The 19809-nt window shown below is 36.2% G+C and overlaps 1 protein-coding gene across 9 annotated transcripts in view; it reads right to left on the reverse strand.

The window, feature by feature from the left end:
- The window catches only part of IKZF2 (IKAROS family zinc finger 2), a 182407-nt gene extending 162879 nt beyond the window's left edge, over positions 1-19528 (reverse strand). For 2 of the 9 annotated variants that reach the window (XM_072617485.1, XM_072617481.1), the window contains exons 1-3: positions 19398-19528; positions 16423-16471; positions 15487-15591 (exon numbers count right to left, since the gene is read on the reverse strand). In XM_072617485.1, the coding sequence (XP_072473586.1) occupies positions 15487-15591; positions 16423-16456 (139 nt within the window). In that variant the 5' untranslated portion in view covers positions 16457-16471; positions 19398-19528. Of the gene's footprint in view, positions 1-15486; positions 15595-16422; positions 16472-17952; positions 18080-19397 lie in introns of those variants that run through there. The other 7 variants (XM_072617484.1, XM_072617478.1, XM_072617483.1 and 4 more) reach the window with 5 other exon arrangements.
- Positions 19529-19809: the final 281 nt, after the last annotated feature.

The following is a 19809-nucleotide window of genomic DNA, read 5'->3' on the forward strand; positions in this document are numbered from 1 at the left end:
AGGATCACTCAATTCTACATCAAACCTTAGTCTATTACTAGTTGTGTGACCATGAGCAAGTCGTCATCTCTGTTTCTTAATATCTCACCTATAAAATGAAGATAGCATTAGTACTACCTTGAGGCAGTGATACGAAGTGGGTAGAGAGAGCTACCCTTAGGGTCAAGATCTGGTTTCAAGTCTTGCCCCAGATACATGTTGGCTGAATGCCCCTGGCTAGATCACTTAATTTCTGAGTGCCTCAGGCAGCTCTCTAAGACATCAAACTGCAGGAAAGGACTTATGACTTTCATTGGTAAAGAGTTTCCTCCTCAGAAAGAGATTTACACCTGTGAAATCTTCCTTTCCCCATCCTAATCATCTACTTAACAGGACTTCTGTGAGTAATGAATTTTGTAAATCTTAGCATGTTTTATATATGTGAACTATCACTCACTTATGTTACAAATGAGTGGGGTGTGTTGGGTTTTTGTTTTGTTTTTGTATGAAACCTCCAATTTTATCAGTATAGGAACTTCATTTGTAGTACCTACTGCAGAAAGTTTCTGTGAGGATTTAAAGACATCATGCCGAGAATTTCACTGTGCATCTGAAAGTGCTATTTAAATATTCATTATTATTATCAGCATTATTTCTCATTCTGAGGTCAGCTTGACAGCTCTCTGTCCACTAAGCCACACTGCTTCTCAACAGTCTTATGACTGGACAGAAAAGTTCTATTACAGCTGAAAAACGTCATGGAATTATAAATGCACGAGGTGACAGCAAGGCTGTAGGAATTCTTCTATGCTGGTGTTTTTACTCCATCAATTTAAAAGTTTATTCATCATACCCCTGTGTTTTTTTAATGACCATGGGAGCCTAGTACACAGAGCTAAACTTTATCATTCTGGTATTGGGAAATTTAAGGGTACAAATAGTAAAGCTATCTACATTTTACCAATAATCAGTTTTGCCCCAGATTAAAGTGCTACCTCTTCCATAGGTGACATCCAAGGCAGGTTTGACAAAGTATCATTCCCTTTAGTGCAACAATCTTTTTTTTTTAGTCCTTAACCACTGGGTGACTGCTGTCCAGGGTTATTCCCTTCTCTATTCCCAGGTCTATTCCCTTTTTCAACTGCTCTTCTAGGATATAAAAGAGTAAGTTTCTTTCCTGTTTAGGTACACCAGAGTGTACCTAGTCCTAGGTACAGCATAATATTTGCCCTCTTACAGAAAGTACCGACTTTAAAATATTACCCACAAGTGCATCTCGCTTAATATATTCCCCTGGCTACTCTAGCCTGATGTTTACTGTTTTCTTTCTATTTTCTCTCTCAAGCTTTGACATAGACAGTATCCTCTTCATTAAAGTAGCCTAAATATTCTATTCCTCTTTCTTCTGTCTACTGCTCCAGGCGCTGTCCTCTACCACTATACTTCAGGTAAGACATTTTGCATCCCTCTTTCTGCCTCTTCTAGCTTTTTTTCTTTCCTTCTCTTCTTCCTTCTTTCCTTTCATCCTTTCTCTCTCTCTCTCTCCTTCCTTTTCTTTCTGTCTTTGTTCAGACTCTGACATCTTCTTCCCTACTTTTTCCTTCTAAGATTCTTTCTCAGGTTAGTATCCTGAGCTCTATTTCCCTCTCGTCTACCATTCTCTCTACAAACACTCCTTTACCTATCTACAGGTCTGCCAAAGGCACACAACCTAGATCAAAGTTCCATCCTCTTCTTTCTAATTTGACTATTACCTACACCTCCTAAAGCTTTGCTTTAGAATTCAAGAAATACATTTAAAAAGCAACTCCCACTGATTCCTACTGAAAGATTATTAAAATATTTAAGACCTCACATTAAGATTGTCACGAACATCTCTCAACTCCAGCCAACTATGCAATTCATAATCATTTCTGATAGTTTTTCCACAAATAATTTAAGTCAACAGACTTATTTAAAGCACTACTGTGGTCAAATCACAAAGAAAGCCAGTTTATATGAAACTCAATCCTTGGATTTTGGGGTCTGAATCAAGCAAAAGGATAGGACCCACACACATATGTCTTTAACACATACTAATACATGATAATTGTATTGGAGATGTCCAAAAGTGTTGAAGAACACAGATTTAAAAAATTTGGTTCTGATATGTCAATCAAAATTAAATGTATTACATTGATGAATATGAAGAGTATAGACATTGTATGTATACTATAAATACAACCTATAACTACCATTGATTGCTCAGTACAACCAAATCCACTACATACTGATCTACAGGTATTATAGTTTACAACAAATGTTTCTCACAGGTTTCTCAAAGTCACTACAGAATCATAAAATTAAAATGAACTATTCCAACTAGACTGATTCTAAATTAGAATCTATCCTATGACATGGTCAACATTAACCTTTGATTCATTTTAAATTTAAAAATAAAAAGATAACCAAATTTACTATTATTTTTATATTGACAAATTGTTTGGATGCAGCACACAAATTCTATCTACCTTACAATTACAGTTCCTACAATACATATACTCTGAAAAGTTAAGCAAAAGAATACTTTACTGCTATCTTAACCAATAAGACATTATGAAATTAATTAAACTTGGTAATCAAATTAACTACACATTAATTTATTAATTTACAGAATTAATTTACAGAATCTCTTTAAAAATCAAGCTTAAAATCAACCGGCATGATTCACAGAAGTTTAAAACTGATGAATATGAAAAGTGGAGAAATTTTATGCCAACTTTCGATAAAATTTCTGATTCTCACAGGCTGTTAAATACAAACAACACTATTCCAGATTGATTTGTAGGTAGAAGGCAAAAATTCTTCCTCATGGGTACTTAAAGGCATTACAAGAACATGGAATATCAAAATTAAGAAAGACCTCATCTAGTCCAACAGCAATCCCTGATAACACACCTGATCATTAGTCATACAGCCTTTGCTTCAAGGTGACTAGTAAGGAAAAACTCATTTACTTACCAGGGCAGCCCATCCCACTTTTGGTTAGCTAAATCAAGTTGAAATTTGCCCTTTCCACAATTGGCACCCATTACTCCTCAGACTGTCATCAAGGGCCATGAAGAATATGTCTAGTCCTTCTACATGACAACACTTAATCTCTTCTATTTATATTATTTAGATTTATACCTCTACATACATATCTATCTACATGTATTTTCAAAGTATATGCCTTTAAATGAAAGATCACAGTATCAGTCCAATTAAGAAAATGTCTTATATGTAAATGTATTAGAATTATAAATCATAAAGACAACATGGAAAGACATCCATGATGGGCATAAAGTAAAATCAACAGAACCAGAACTTTAAAATCTATACTAATTACAACCGAAATTTTCGTGTTGCTATTTTTAAAGGAAGAGTGGCCAGAACTTTGGACAAGCTTTGAATGGGATACAGAACAAAAGAATTTCTTTCATATTTATTAATTCTTTTGGTTCTGACTTGTTAAAGATTTAGTATAAGATAACTGTCTATTTTTTGCATCTTTATCTTGTTGTTTGGTTTTATTGTCCATATCTAATTTATAATAAGGGTTTAAAAATACTAACGGACAAAGCTACAAAGCATTCGACGAAACTGAAAATACTGGTGGTTGGACTGTTAAGTTACTAATAGTAGTGTCTTAAATTTTTAATATGAATGACAAGAATGCCTAGAAGAAAATATTCATTTATCAAACTTTGGTGAGAATATCACACTAATTAAATTGACTATTACATTTATATTAAATATGTTACTATTACTTCTCTCCTGTAGACAATAGTGTTGTTTTACTAAATTGAATCGAACATAAAAATAAGATGACTTGTTGCACAAATTGCTTAAATTTTTATTTTTATCTTCTTAGCCTACTGGTCAATTAGACTATTAACAGAATGAATGAGAAACTTTCTCACAATTTTACCATAATACAGGAATCTATTTAGAAAAATAAGTTCTTCAAAGAAGTGAACTGCTAATCTGTCATGCTTTAGACAGACAGTAATTTATACTATAAGAGTTTAAAGGCACAAAATACAGTCTCACTTACTTTCCTAGTTTTCAGTTGTATACAAATAAAATTTATTATTGCTTTTGAAAAATTTACCTAATTGCAACATAGTAATAGATCATCTTATATTTCAGTAACTTGTTAAAAGCACAGGCACAATAGTTTTTAAAATAGTACCCCCCCCCCCAATGCTTATGTCCTCCCGCCTTAAGTATTTTATTATCTTTCTATTTATTCTGTACTTACATGCATACTTGTCACATCTATTATACTTGAAGCTTCTTTTAAGTAAGGAATTGTTTCATTTAATGGAATTGTAGGACATACTTGGCACAAAGCAGGTGCTTGATACATGATTATTGATGACTGATATACAAAAATAGTACTCCTTAAAGAACCAGAATCCTATGATATAATGGTATGGATGGCTCACTAAACCATTTCTAAGGTACTAATTATAGGGATAGGAACAGAAATAAAGTTAGGATTTGTGATTTCTTTGGTATATGGACCTTCCAGAAATATTCCATAACCCCAAAGTGATGTAACATCATAGTTCTTTGAAATGTTACCAAATTATGTCGCTTAAACTGAGAACTTGGTGGGAATAGGTAAGGTTGCTGTCATTAAGTTCAAAGGTAAACATGGCTTCACTTATATAAGAAAGTAAAGACAAAAATTAGAGTGATGAAGATCTACAGAATGCCAACTTATTAAAATGTTATTTTATAGTGATTAATTCTCTCTTCTACTCAACAAAGAGAGTGGTGCAGTTAACTGAAGGATCATTTAACCTCACATGCTTTTGAAACTAGCTTCAAATAGGTGAGTGCTAGACAACTAGCCTTAAAAACTTGATAAAAAGAATAAATGCTAAGAGTCAGCCACTATAACTTATTTTACATTAATTTAGAATCTGCTAATTCAGAATTTCACAGGCAGCTATTAAGAGGCACAGTGGATAGAATGCTGGGCATGGAGTCAGGAAGACTCTTCTTCCTGAGTTCAAATCTGGCCTTGGACACTTACCAGCTCTGTGACCTGGGACAAGTCACTTAATCCTGTTTGCCTCAGTTTCCTCATCTGTAAAATGAGCTGAAGCAGGAAATGGAAAACCATTCCAGCATCTTTGCCAAGAAAACCCCAAAAGGGGTCACGAAGTATCAGACATGACTGAAAAACAACTAAGTAACCACAATAATACAGGATTTCATAGACTCAAAGAATTTCAGAGCCTGCAAGGACTATTCTACTCCAGTCTGGTAACAATTTAAGTTTGTAAAAATTGGATAGATTCTGGGTTGAATTTTATAATAACTTAAAAGGTTTGTTAAATAAATTGAGATATTAAAGACCTTTGAGATATGTCTATGAATCTTCAATCAGAAGGACTTTAGAATCCCTCTAGTCCACCATATATATGAATAAAAAGGCAATCTACAGCACATCAGCAAGGGGCAATAAGGAATTTGTTAAGTCAATCAGAAGTCATTTGGATACAAAAGAAAAATTAACAGAAATAATCCTTATCTTCCATTTTTCTATTGATATGCCTGCCATTCCTCAGTCTCTCATGTTCATAACCTCAATCACTGTTGAGTCTTTCTTCTCTCATCCCTCCCTAATTTTCAATCACTTCTGAAGTTCTATGGATTCTAACTCCACAAAATCTCACACGTATCCATCCCATTCTTTCCATTCACATATTCATTAACCTAGCTCAAGAATGCAGCATCTCTCACCTCAATTAATGTTATAGCCACCTACTTGGCCTCTGCTTTCAGTCTATCTCCTTTCCAATCCACTCTCCATATGACTGCCAAATTAATATTCCTAAACCACATGTCCTCTGCTCAAAGTAGTTTTCTAAGACTTGTAGGATAAGAGACAGCTCCCTTAGGTTAGCATTTAAAGCCCTTCAAAGCCAATGGTTCCCTATTACCTCCAGGATCAAATACAGAATCCTCTGTTTAGAATTTAAAGCCCTTCATAATCCATCCTGCACACACACACACACACACACACACACACACACACACACACACACACACACATACACGCATGCCCTCTACCTCTACCCCCTTTCCCCTTTTCCCTTTTTGATCTCATGATATGACGCTAGCTTCCTTGTTGTTCCTCTAATAGGACATTCCATTTCCCAAGACTGGACATTTTCACTAGTAGTTCCCCATGCATGGAATGATCTCCTTCCTCATCTCTGCCCCCTGGTTTCCCTTGATTCCTCCAAGTCTCTGTTCATTCTCCCTTAATTCTAATGCCTTGCCATTGTTGATTATTTCCACTTTATCTTATATATAGCTCATTTGTACATAGCTATTTGCATGTTCTTTCCCCTAGTAGACTGAGTTCCTCGAATTTAGAGTCTGGCTTTTACCTTTATTTATATACCCAGTGCTCAGCACAATGCCTGACACGTAGTTGGTACTTAATAAATGTTTACTGATTAATAAATGTTTACTGACTGACTAGCTGGTTGGCTCCAGCCTACCTTTCCAGACTTATTTCACTTTGCTCTTCTTTAGGTACTCTATATTCAAGTCAAACTAGCTTAACGGCTATTCCCTGATCTCAGCGTTCCAAGTACTTCCTCTCTGTGCTTCTGTGCAGGCTGTCCCCCCCACCCCCATTCCCTACAAAAAGTCTGACACTGCCCTCCCTGGTAGAAACCTTAGCTTCCATCAAGGATCACTGCAGCTCTCATCTTCAACAGGAAAACCTTTTCTCATCTCCCTATAATTATTATTTCTCTCTACCTTGTCAAATTCTCATATATACTCATCTCATAAGAACTCATTATATATAGAGATATTTACTTCTATATATATAGATACATACATACATACATACATATATATACATATATATATGTGTATATATATAAACTCTTAAGAACATAAATTAGAGATGAAAGGAACCTTAGCAGTTATATAGATGAGGAAACAGACCCAGAGAGTTTAGGTGAATTACCCAAGGTCACAAAGGTTTTAAGTGGCAGGGCTGGCATTAGAATTTAAGGCTTCTTACTCCAAAGTCAGTGTTCTTTCTATGGTTAGCATGCTGTATTCTCCAATAGAATATGAAGTCCATTTTTGTCTTTGTATTCTCAGTGCCCACCACAATGGCTTTCCTATCATAGGCATTAATAAGCACTTAATGAATTGAAAGAGTAAGATTTTATTATACAGAGTCATCATGTTATGACCATAACTAATACCACCTAAGCAACTAAATCTAATTTAGCCTCTGGAGTTTATAACCAGAAGTTTTCAAGAAATCCTAGGTTCATCTCTGGGATAGGTTACTATTAGAAATGCCTTCTTCCACCTTTATTTGAAATTGACATTAACCTCTCCTCTGTACTGATCTGAATTACTATCTGATGTTTCTTTGACTTGAAACATGGATCTACTACTAGATTTGGGGACACCTTTAAAGATTATGTTGTCTAGCATACAGAATACAGTTCAGTCAGTTATTCACAAGTGCAAAGGCTGGGAAGTATGTCACACAACAATGCTCTAAAGCTTATAGCCCACTTAACTGCTTTCAAGTGCAATTCAAGGTACAGATAGGGACTCTAGGTCATAGCACCTAGAGACAGAAGCAGCCTTCAATACCACCTTCTCATTATGTTGAAGGGGAAACTAAGTTCAAAAGGGTGGAAGTGAAGTGCCTAAGTTTACACAGAAGAGCCAGGACTCTAACTCACATCTCCTGACTCTAAACCCACTGCCCCTTTCCCTATACCAAGCTGTGACTTATTCGTTTAGCATCATTTCTTAATACCTTATTTGTGTGAAACTCCCTAATAGGAAGACACCCACCCACACACACACACTTCTTCTTACTTGCCATTTTAACACTAATGCATAACAGACCATTTATTACTATTTTGAAATTATACAGACATGGAGTATTTTCCACTATAGCTGTGGAATTTTCTATCTGCTCTGGCTAAGCACCTTTTTAAAGTGGCACTATATAGTTACGAGGAAATGTGTTTGTGAGTAGTAGAAAGAGGGCTAGCCTTAAAGTTTATACACCTCTGACATTTAGTGATTATTTGATTCTGGGCAAGTCTCTTAATCTCTCAGCACCCTGTGAAACTCTTTAGAGACCATTTAATTCCAGAAGAGTTGCTGATATGCATTGGTAAAGCGAATTTCCTCACCAGGAGTTCCATATTCTGATAAAATCACAGTCCCTGACCAAAAAAAACTATGTAATAGATATTTTAAGATTATGTAAGTAATCACAGCTATTCTGTCTAAAGCAGTTTGATTTAAATATATAAATTATATATATATATATATATATATATATATATATATATATATATATATATATATCACACTTCCACAGGGGGCACAATTCTATAAATAAATTATTAAAAAGAAACCCTTAGAATGCACACTGTATGTTCCAAACCAATTCCAAGTAATACATTTTATGCCTTTAAGACTTTTATTCAGGTTTTTCAAAGATCTTGTAATATTATATCCTGTGCCTCTGAATATGGAATAAAGTGATATGTAGTTGAGAAGTCCTCCCAAACTGTTTTAAATTACACATTCACATGCAAAGACACATAACAGAAACATAACTTAGATAATGACTGATTCCATGCTGAACAGCATGGCATGTATGAGTTTATGAATTATATTAATGCTGCCATATAAGTTAATACATTAAATATGCTACTATATTAAAATAAGGCTATTTTTGTTCAAAACTAGTCAGTCAACCATATAAATTACCCAGAATTCTGAGAAGAGCACAAACACTGGCATCAAGCAAAGAGAGTTCAATGAAGGCTGCACTCATACATCTCAATATAGGCTTTAATGGTGCAGTTATGAAAACACAGAATATTACAGCAACAGAAGTAAGATCACTGATCAGGTGATGTGATAATTACTCAGCATAAACTTTAAAAGCAAACCAGTTTATTTCAAGAGTAATAAGGGAGAAAAACAATCAAATTTCACTTAAATTAAACAATGATTTTCATAAATTTTAAAATGTTCATCTGCTTAAGAAATCTCAAGGCAGGACTAAACATCAGACAACAAAATTGAAATTGTCTCTATGTTATTTAATTCAATTTCAACAAAAAAATTCTGTGACTACCACGTGCCAAGGTAATTGTTGTATTTTAACATTTCTTTGGGTTTAAACAGCTTCACATTCTATATTACCCCCCTTGAATATACAATTGGATGTATACTTATCACAGATCACTGAAAGAGAATTTCAGGTATCACAAGGAAAGTCAAATAAGGTTAGATTTTAGATGGGAAAGATCTAAGAAAGAACTGGTTCTGAACATGGGATAGGTTACTCTAACAGGGTACTTTTTCCTTTTCCATTCGTTCTGCCCAGTATTTTTAGAACGCTGATGGTAGAACAGATAACTATCACATACGTTCAAAAAACACATAACTGAGGTCAATGTCTCCGAAATCCTTTAAAAGGTACTTTCGTTTCTGGTTTATATTCTACTTGACCAAAATTTCATTAAGAGTTTTTTTTTTAAAGTACAGTATTTTTCTTTACTTTTTAACCAAAATTTCTGAGAAACACTATGTGGTCCTTTTAAGAACTCTTTTTCCTACTTTAGAGGTTTTCACACACTAGAAATAAGGGAATAAGAAATAAATAGCCATTACTTCTCTCAGTAATTTTCTCAGATTAATCAATGATATACAGCTATCAATATAAAGGCATAACAAAGTAATCAGTGACTAAATTTGACATTGCTCATCTCCATAAAGCAAAAAAAAAATCAAATCAAATCAAATATATGCTACTTCTACCCAAGTCAGTGACTCCATACAGTACAAACCATAACTGACATCAATGTTGATACTGGAATTGGCAATGAAAAGATATAAGATACCCAATTCATTATGCTTTAGGACTCTTAAAACTTTTAGGACTTTTAAAACTTGGAAGGACATAAAATGCATACATGCAATTGGTTTGAAACATAAAACCTAACAATATAACCATTTATTCAACCCTAGAAAAACAAAGACTAGGGAAGGGAGATATATGTGCACAAACTAGAGATAGCAAACTGTCTTCTAAAATAATAATATTATATACGCATAGTATTTTTATTGTAGCTATATGTACTACATATGCAGACTCTGTACTCAAGGCTGCCAAAAAGAAGGAGGAGGAAATTTTAAAAGAATATGGCTCAGGGGCTTTCATTTCTACTCAAAGCTGAAAAAATTTTTGTTTTTGTTATTGTTGATTTGAAATGGCTAATAGAAGTTATGGGTCTTTATAGTGACAGTTTTAAGGGGACAGATAGCCTTTTAATTTTGTTTAATGCATTTTTTACACATGCATAAATAAAAATATCAAATTATTTTAAAACTATAATTTTTATGTTTACTATATTTGGGGTTAAGCATGGAGATCAGCCAAACTAAAGTATGGAGACTCAGAAGATTCGGTGAGTCTTACAATATAAATTAGTCTCAAAAAAAAAAAAAGGACATTAGAACCCAAAGGACTATAAAACTGGATACCCTTTGATCTAGCAATACCACTGCTATGTCCGTAACCCAAAAGAAGGGAAAAGGACCTATCTGTACAAAAGTATTTATAGTAGCTCTTTTTTCTGGTGGCTAAGAATTGGAAATCAAAGGAATACTCATTTATTGGGGAATGGCTAAGCAACTTGTGGTATATGACTGCAACGGAATACTATTACTATTAGAAATGCTATTAGGAGTGCTGTTAGAAATGACAAGCAGGATGATTTCAGAAAAACTTGGAAAGACTTACATTAACTGATGCATAATGAAATGAACAGAACCAGGAGAAGGTTGGACACAGTTAACAGTAATACTGTTCGATGAAGAACTGTGAATGACTTAGCTATTCTCAGCAATACCAAGATCTAAGACAATCCCAAAGGACTAATGATGAAGTATACTATCTGCCTCCAGAGAAAGAACTGATAATTGACTGGATACAGATTGAAGCATCGTGTTTTTCACTTTCTTCTGTTCCTTTTTTTCTTTTATGCAAGTCTTCTTGTACAAAATGACTAATGTGGAAATGTTTTACATAATTGCACATGTGTAACCTTTATCTGATTGCTTACCATCTAAGGGAAGAGGGAGGAGAGACAGGAAGGGAAGAAGGGAGGGATAGAATTTGGAACTTAAAATTTAAATAAAAAGGTTAAAATTTTAATTAAAAAAATTGTCAATGTAAAAAAAGTACATTAGGGTAAGTAACAACTTAACAAGATAATCTGATAGTATTATAGCACCTTCATTTTAATATTCTTCTACACTTGTGATGTCTGTTATTCAGAAGTGTATAAATACTGGACACAGAAAGAAATTTGAGGTAATAATTATGAGAGACAACAGGTTTCAATGGTTAAAAACAACCGAAGACTCTGAGGTTTTAAGTTTTAGTTTTGGTGATTTCCTTCAGCTACTGGATGTTCTAAGTTAGATCACTTAATTTCTTTGGGCCTCTTTCCCTACATGTGAAAAAGAAAAGAGAGAGAGACAGAGATAGAGACACAGACAGAGAGAATCCTGGGTTCTAATGAGAACTAGCTAAGAAAAATTAATGTGAAGCATTTTGTAAAACTCAATTCACTGACTTGATTATTGGTAGATTGTTTGTAAAATGAGAACAACTTTTTCTGATATCATATGGATATTAAGGTATACGACAAATGATGAGGTGAGCTGTTCACCCATAGAGAGATTTTAAAATGACAGAATAAAGCAACTTCCCAAATTTTATATGTATTTTAATAAAATCTGAATGTCAATAAAGAAGGCTTATGTAGAGTTCACGTGAAAAACAAAACACCATGAGAAAGAAGATTAATCACTATCTTTAGTATCTGTAAAACTTCATAAGTAACACAGTGAGATGGTTTAATATCAAATCAGAAGTTGCTATACAGAGTTTTAAGATGTTTACAAAGAAACAGATGGAATACACAGTCAGTCTCTTCCCATGGGCAGAAACAATATGGATTATTTTTATATGGTTCTGATTGACTTCTGTCTCAAATTCAAACTTCCAGATACTATTTATGTATTTTCAGTAGCCATAAAGCAACAGAGTGTCATCCATGACACTGAAGAGTGCCAGAAAACTCAGTATGTATACACTAATGATCTCAGGCAACTGCGCCCATCTTCCTGTCAAAGAATTTTTTTTGTTCCCAAAGAGATGTTCCTGATACTAAGAAAAATAATGTTGAAACAACAAAATGTTAAGTATTGAATGTGAGGGTCACGAATATTTTTTATTTTTAGAATTATTTTCTAAACTGTACTTTAAATACAAATGGTATGGGGAAATTATAACACTTCTACTTCTCTTCAATCAATTGTTCTCTCCCCTAGCATTCTCAAATAATGACCATTTTTTAAAAAATACAATAGCTAGCAGCAAGTTATACTCACCCCTCATTCTTAAAGTAGCCACCAAAAACTAAACAAATCATCATGGTGACCTTACGGTAACAATGACCACTTTTTCTAAGATATAACTATGATACTATTGTGCCTTGACTACTTAACACAATAACTTCAGTTACTTCATTAAAATTACTGAATTGGATTCTTTAATTACAACTTGACTATTTTAAAATTTTATGTGTTTTTCCCCAAAATTGTTGTTTTGTGTTGGCTATGCCATTTCCAGAGATATTCTTGTTCCATAAGAATTTGGATGAAACAATTCTGTTTTTACTTATTATATTGTCTTCTTACAAAATTACAATTAAATCCTCGAAAGCAGTTGGCCATAAAGAAATATGCTGAAGAGCTAAAAATGCATTTTCCAAATCAGAAGGCACTGTTATTCAATAACAATTAGCAATCCAGATGTACACTACGAAAAACTTGGGGAAACTCCAGATCCGAAACATAAGTGCTTTCACATAAAATCAAGGATCGAATCACCTGCAAAAATTATCAAAATCACTAGAATACCCAATTTTAAACTTTCCATTCTAGTTGAAAGACTATACTGTAGTCCTTCTCTGCTGCCATACACCTTGACAATTTAAAATGCTGATTATTCTCTTAGGTCTAACACAAGGAAAAAAATGGGTATCTCTTCCATCTAACACCTAAGTGGGTAACCTAGATACTGTAAATAGAGGCTATATGAAGGATGCAACAGACATCTCTGAAGTGAGAGCCAACATTTTTAACCTGCAACCCTTTGGAATAAAACCCAAAAACATCAGTGACCTAGCCAAAAACTCTACTAACATGGAATTGCCACAGGCTAATAAATAAAAATCTCCTTACCAAACACATAATTTTACTGTTGTTGGGTGAGAAGACCTGGAATGTTTCAATAGCACAGCTCTCATTTGTCCAAATCATCATGTCTGGTCTCTGCACTGTTTACTTAAAAGAGACAGGTAAAATGCCTGTTTGAACTAGGCATATGTCAGGCTGAAATGAAATTCAAAACTGAAGGGACCAATCACATTAAACAACAAACTCACATTTGAAATTCAGCCAGTGACTGTGGATCCTAACCACTAACTGGCCCAAATTTGACCAGGGTCTACGATCAACAGCAAGCCTCTATCCAAATTTATGCTATCTTTTTGAAACCAAGGGCTAAACAGTTAACTATGACAATGTTGACATAAATGTCTACCTTTTATTTTTTGACAGAAATGTGTATATGATTAAAAAAAGTTGCTGAGAAGACAAAATCTACTCCTATAAGACTCACATACAGTATAATAATGAGAATGTAAAGAATTCTTTGCTATCGTAGGATATTAGAGGAAGAAGAGAAGCCCTCACACTTTATAGATAAGAAAACCAGGGCCTCAGAGTAATAAATTTATTTTCCCAAAATTATAGTTAATCAAGAGAGAATAAAACCTGCTAAAATGTGTTATTTGTACTGACGCTGAAGTTAACACAAATTGATCTATTTACTGAAACTGGCTTGTTGATATACAATAGAAAATTTAAAATACCCTTTGTAATTAGATTTTTCTAATAAGTTTCTCCAATTAATAAGGAAATAAAATGAACTTCAAGCTATAAGCTCATATAATAAAATACATAAAAATTACAAAATAGCAGTTGGAATATTTAAAGCAAAATATACGAAACAACAACATTCCTCCAATTCAGTATACTCTTTATATTATTGCCACATACATACTACTGAAGGTTAAAAAAAAACCACTCATAGATCTTGGAGGTTTCTGATAATCTGAGTTAGATTTGAAAATTGGAAGAATAAAGCATAGAACAGTTACACTCATTTGGACATTAAGAAATGGACAAATATGTTTATGCATTAGTAGATTAATATATAGGTTAAATTTTTCTATGAAATCAGTTGGAAAGAATAAACATGCCTTACTTCAAATTCTGCATAAGTATGCAACTTTTTCTATCTACAAAAATTAAAAGTGTTCTTCCTATAAAAGGAGACAACATATACTGCGTGCATATGTAAACAAAATACTTCAAATTACCTTTGAATCTAAGCAACAGAGCACTTCCCCTTGGTAAGTGCACTGATATAACACCAGAATCAAGAAACAAACCACTCTCTTAATAAATAAAAGTATGTTATCCTTTTAAAATGAACGCAAGCAAACTAATCTTTGTACAGTTTTCAACAGTGCTTAACGCAGTATGACTGTGAATGACCCTTTATCAAAAATATTAGCTAAAACTGGCCATTAGTGCTAGCCCAATACATCCTCTTATATTTCCTTAGTTCTTCTCTTGACAATCTAAAACAAAACCCTTTCACTTTATTAAAGAAATGAATACTGAGAAAGCACCATATATTTTTCATTTATGATCCACTTTCAAGGCTTTGTAGAAAGAACTTTCAAAGACAGAGAGAGAGAGATGTAAAAATACACACATAATCATATATACATACACATACACACACATATATGTATATACATATAGGTACCACACATATAGGCACACGAATACCTATACATGTACACATGTGGGAGTAACAGGCTTATACTCTCCACTATTAACAGAATACATTTATGACAAGGTAATATAACATTCATTTCATTTTAACTAGAAACAAAAACATTTGGAAATTTTGTTTCATTTTTCCCTATTACTTAACAACAACAACAAACTCTAATCTTAAATATCTGGAAAGCCAACCAATTACGAGAAAATCCTACTATTTCTTACCTGATACAGGTAAGCACCAGTTCCCAAAAGCCACCTTGGGATAGTTCAAACTAGTAAGCAAGCTCATGTTTAAGATATGATACTAGAATGAACAGGAATAAATCTGTGTTCTCTTCTTTAGTTAGCAAAATCTATAGCAGTAGCTGCACCACAGTCAGAAAACAGACCCCACAGACCCAACAAATACAAATCTGCCACTAGAGAAATGGAAAAAAAATCATAAGAAAGAAGACTTACTGCTTGTCATGTGACTTGGTGAGGTATGCTGTCCATTGGGTGTGCTTGAGGTGAGGTCAATTGCCATATTGGAGTGTTCCCTTTCAGGTGAAAGCTCATTGTCACCTGCTTTCAAAAATAAAATCTTTCAGACTCTGTTCACTTGATATGAAGAATCCAATTACAACATTTCAATTTTGTCAACTTTTGCTCATGGATACTGAAGTATTCATAGCTTTTAAATTTAAACACAGTACTTTTTTTTTTTTTTAAAAAGAACATTACTAGGTTCACAGAAAGTCAAAAAGAGACATCACGGAGGGGGTGGACTGAACATATAATAAATTTCCAAAAGCCATAGTAGAAGGCACGCAATATAATTTCTTATGCACAAGTTGAAAGGATTAGCAAAGAAGATCTCTAAGACTCCCTTCCAGTCCTAAGACCTTCTCTTTTTAATATTGTGGTTAAATCGCTGGATATTACACTGTTTACTATAAGCATTTTCCAAGATGCCACTTGTCAAAGCACTGAAAGAGAATTAAATACTTTCTGCATTAAAATGACTGAAAAAAAGTTAGGGGAACAAAGATTTTAGTCCACAGAAAATTTCTAGTAAACACAGATCATCTGTTATCTCCTCAACTTGAAATAAAAGAAACAAAATTACAGTAAAAAATGTTGATTCTACCAACTTAGTTATCTAAATGAGTTCCCCCTACTACCAAACAAATGTCTACCTTTAACCTTTTCTGTTCTTGTCTAAAGTTTAAGTGTTGGGTTTTTGCTTTTGTTTTTGTTTTTTGGCTTTCCTGATCTTATCTTCAATATGAAGTTATGAGGAGATAGAAAATAAAATAAGAGCCCTGATCTATAAATGATACAACTAAGTTAAGCAAATTTGTAAGATAATCCAAGGTGACTGTGATTAATAAATTAATGAAAATGAGTACTTACATGTTATATAGCCATCAATAGCCTCTGTTTCCATAGTCAAAGTGCAGTGCTACAAAACAAAAGGGTAAACCCTTAAAACAATGATTCCTTTCACTATCTGCCATTAAATGCTTAACTTATTTGAAGCTCCAAGCAGTTAGCCCATATTGCTGTGGCTGCTGCTGGGTCTGCTGCAACAACCTGTGCCCAAGACACATACTACTGTGTACTGTGTGTGCTCATTTGCAAGTCACTGAACTCTTTCTGCAAATGATCTGATTCCTGCTAGAGATAGGGTAAAGAAGATAAGGGTGCATCGAGATGAGCTGGAGCAAGGCAAGAATGCCTCTTTAAGCCAGAATGTTTTACCTAGTTTAATGAATTTAATTGGGAGAGTCACACTTCAATCATGCCAGTTTTCACTAGGATTTAAGTATATTAATATTTATTAGTTCCCACAATCAAATTATGGTTTGAGGACAACCAAGTTAACAGATAGCTCTATTCACAATTGTTGCAAGTTGGTTCATCATGTTCTAATCAAAGGGGGAGTGGGGTGTGAGGCACAAACAAAGCAAAACAAAACAAAAAAGTTGGTGCTCAAGTCTGTCTCACAGATTTGTGCAGCACTTTTCCAACTCTCTCACTTGTACTGACATTTCAGCCCGCCCCCTTGATCTGTCCGAGCACCTGTGCGTTGTAATATTAATTTCCTGAAAGATCATGGATTCAAATGCTATTATCTAAACACAGTTTAAATTCTGAGTATTCATAACATTGTGGCCTTTGGTCACTTAAAAAAGTTTCTGAGATTGTTTTCTTATGCCACAAACATAAAACAAAGTCTTCTGCTCCAGAAACACAAAAAATTGTGCGAGATGACACCCCCTAGCTTTTATTTCACATAAAGAAAACAAGAGATCAATAATCTAACTGTATTCTTTGATGGGAAAATTTAAAGAACTGACATGTCCATGGGAGAATTTTACTTTTTTTTTCTCCTTTTGGCTCCGGTCCTTTTTGCCTTTAGTTTCAAAACTCTCACTGCACCAGCAGCTAAATTATTCACAATGAGCCATTTCTGTATTGATCGCCAAGTATATTTAGCCCTGGCTCCTGGAATTTCTCCATTACTTACTGGAAAACAGGCAGCTTCACTTCTTGTCTCCAAAACCACTTCCCTCCCCCCTCCCTTCAGTTCTCCCCCCCCCAAAAAAAACTTTTTTTTCTTTATGGTATAGTCAGATCAAATTCTCAGCTCAGTACGTATTTCAACCTGCAGTGCTATTATCAAATTCTTTGAAATAACTGATTATATAAGGCCTTTTAAAGAAAGTGATCTGTAAAGTTTAAAGGGGGAGCAGGTTCTTCAGATCTTTTACAAATGCATAAGTTTATCGTTTCAAAAAGTACACACCCGGCACACATATATTAAAAAGCTAGAAATGTCAGGGGGAAAAGGAAAGTCTCCCCCATCAGTGAAATAGTTAACCCTCAGGGAAAGAAAGAACAGAACAGAAAAGGAAAGGCACAGGAACGAAATGTACATACAAAAGAAATTGTCCTTTGACTAAAAAAGATTCATCACCATTTCCAGCTCTGTCGGGAGATCTCAGCTTCTTCTAACTCCTTAAGGAAGAGATGACAATGTCCGAGCAAAGATAAACGGAGAAAGAAAGAAGTTTCTTGCCCCCCCTCCCCCCCACTGCCCCTTACCCCCTCCAAGCCAAGCCCCCTGCAGAGTTCAAGGCGAGGAAGAAGGGAAGGCACTTTACAGGTGGGTCATTCGGAGCCCAAATCAAGCAAACAGATCGTCTGATAAACAAAATGAAATGAGAGAGAAGGAACACCCCCCCCCCCTCCTCCTCCTTCTCCTCCTACCCCTCCCCCTCCCTTTGGGATGGTCTAGTAGGAAAAGTCACTCAGGAATGGCACCGTGTACTTTCAGGAAAGAGGAAAAAAAAGAGAGAGAGAGAGGGAGGAGGGAGAGAGGTCAGTCGGTGCTACAGCAATGCGATTAACAAGAGAAAAAACTTGATCCACCGGTTCCTTAAGAATCGACCAAAAGCGAAGACAAGAAAACTGAAAGAAAAAAGGGGGTGGGGGGGAGGGAAGGGACGAGGAGGAGGGGGGAGGGACCTAGGCCAACTTCACAGGACTGTTTTTTTGGCCCCTGGCAAGATTTTCACACACACACACACACACACACACACACACATCTTAATTCCATCTCTTTCTCTCGCTCAGACACTCGAACCTGTCAAAGTGATTTAGCTGCTGCATTTTACATGTGTCACGCCAGGTGGTGGTTGGTTGTTGTTGTTCAATGTGTGTGTTTTTTAAAATAAATTCCAACAGGCTCTTCCCTCAATCAAGACTGCAGTTTATCCGAGGCAACCCCCCCGTACACACACACAAACACACACATATACACCACGCTGCAAAATGCAGCCGCCAGCCCACAAACACCACCGATCCGTGACAGCGGTCGAAGAGGAGAACTGATTAATCGATTAACATCCCAGAAACAGATCATCCGAGAGGAGGAATTAGAACCGAGAGGAAAGGCATCTCCCCTCCGATCCCCCGCGCGCCCCAGGAGGCCATCCCAGCCGGGCTCCCGACCGGCATCCTTCCCTCCTTCCCAGCAAAAGGAGTATTATGGTGCTTATTATTATCACTAATTCTCCTCCCCTCCCCCTGCCTCATCCCCCTCTCCCCTCCCCCATCCTCTTCCTCCTCCTCCTCCTCCTCATCATCATCACTGGCCAACAGCAACAAGTCCTCGGACCCGCCGCCGGAGAGCGCAGACCAGGCTGCATAATTACCCTTAACTTTGCCACCCTCCTCCTCCTCCTCCTCCTCCTGCCCCCGCGCGCCTTAGGCTCCGCTCACTGCCCCCCGGCCGGGGCCGGGCGAGGGCAGATCCGGCCTCCTCCTCCTCCTCCTCCTCCTCGCTCTCTCCACCATGCCAGCCAGCGCCGAGCGAGCTTTACCTCAGCAGGACCCGCAGGGAGGCAATCCCATCCCCCTTTTGTTTGTGTTTACTGGGAGGGGGTCCTCTCCTCCCTCTCTCTGTCTGGGCCTCCCGTGTCTCAGTGTGGGTCTCTCCCGGGGTGTCCCTGGGTGGCCAGTGTGTGTTGGGGCACTGCGGTGGGCTGTGCGAACTAAGGCAGAGGCTCTGGAGCGGAGGGGAATCCTGCTTTTACTTCCTCCATCTTCAGCGAGGAGCAGGGGGAGCCCGGGACAGCTGGTCAAACCCCGAGAAACCGATCCGGCTGCCAAGCCCGAGCCCATCTCCCCCCAGCGCCGGCTGGACGCGCGGGGCGGGCAGGCGGGCGGGCACCGGGGAGAGGGCGGGCACGGCCGGGGAGGAGCGGGCCGGAGCTGCCCAGGCGAGGGTGCGTG

The sequence above is a fragment of the Notamacropus eugenii genome, chromosome 6 (assembly GCF_028372415.1).
Source record: "Notamacropus eugenii isolate mMacEug1 chromosome 6, mMacEug1.pri_v2, whole genome shotgun sequence".
In the NCBI taxonomy this organism is placed as follows: Eukaryota; Metazoa; Chordata; class Mammalia; order Diprotodontia; family Macropodidae; genus Notamacropus; species Notamacropus eugenii.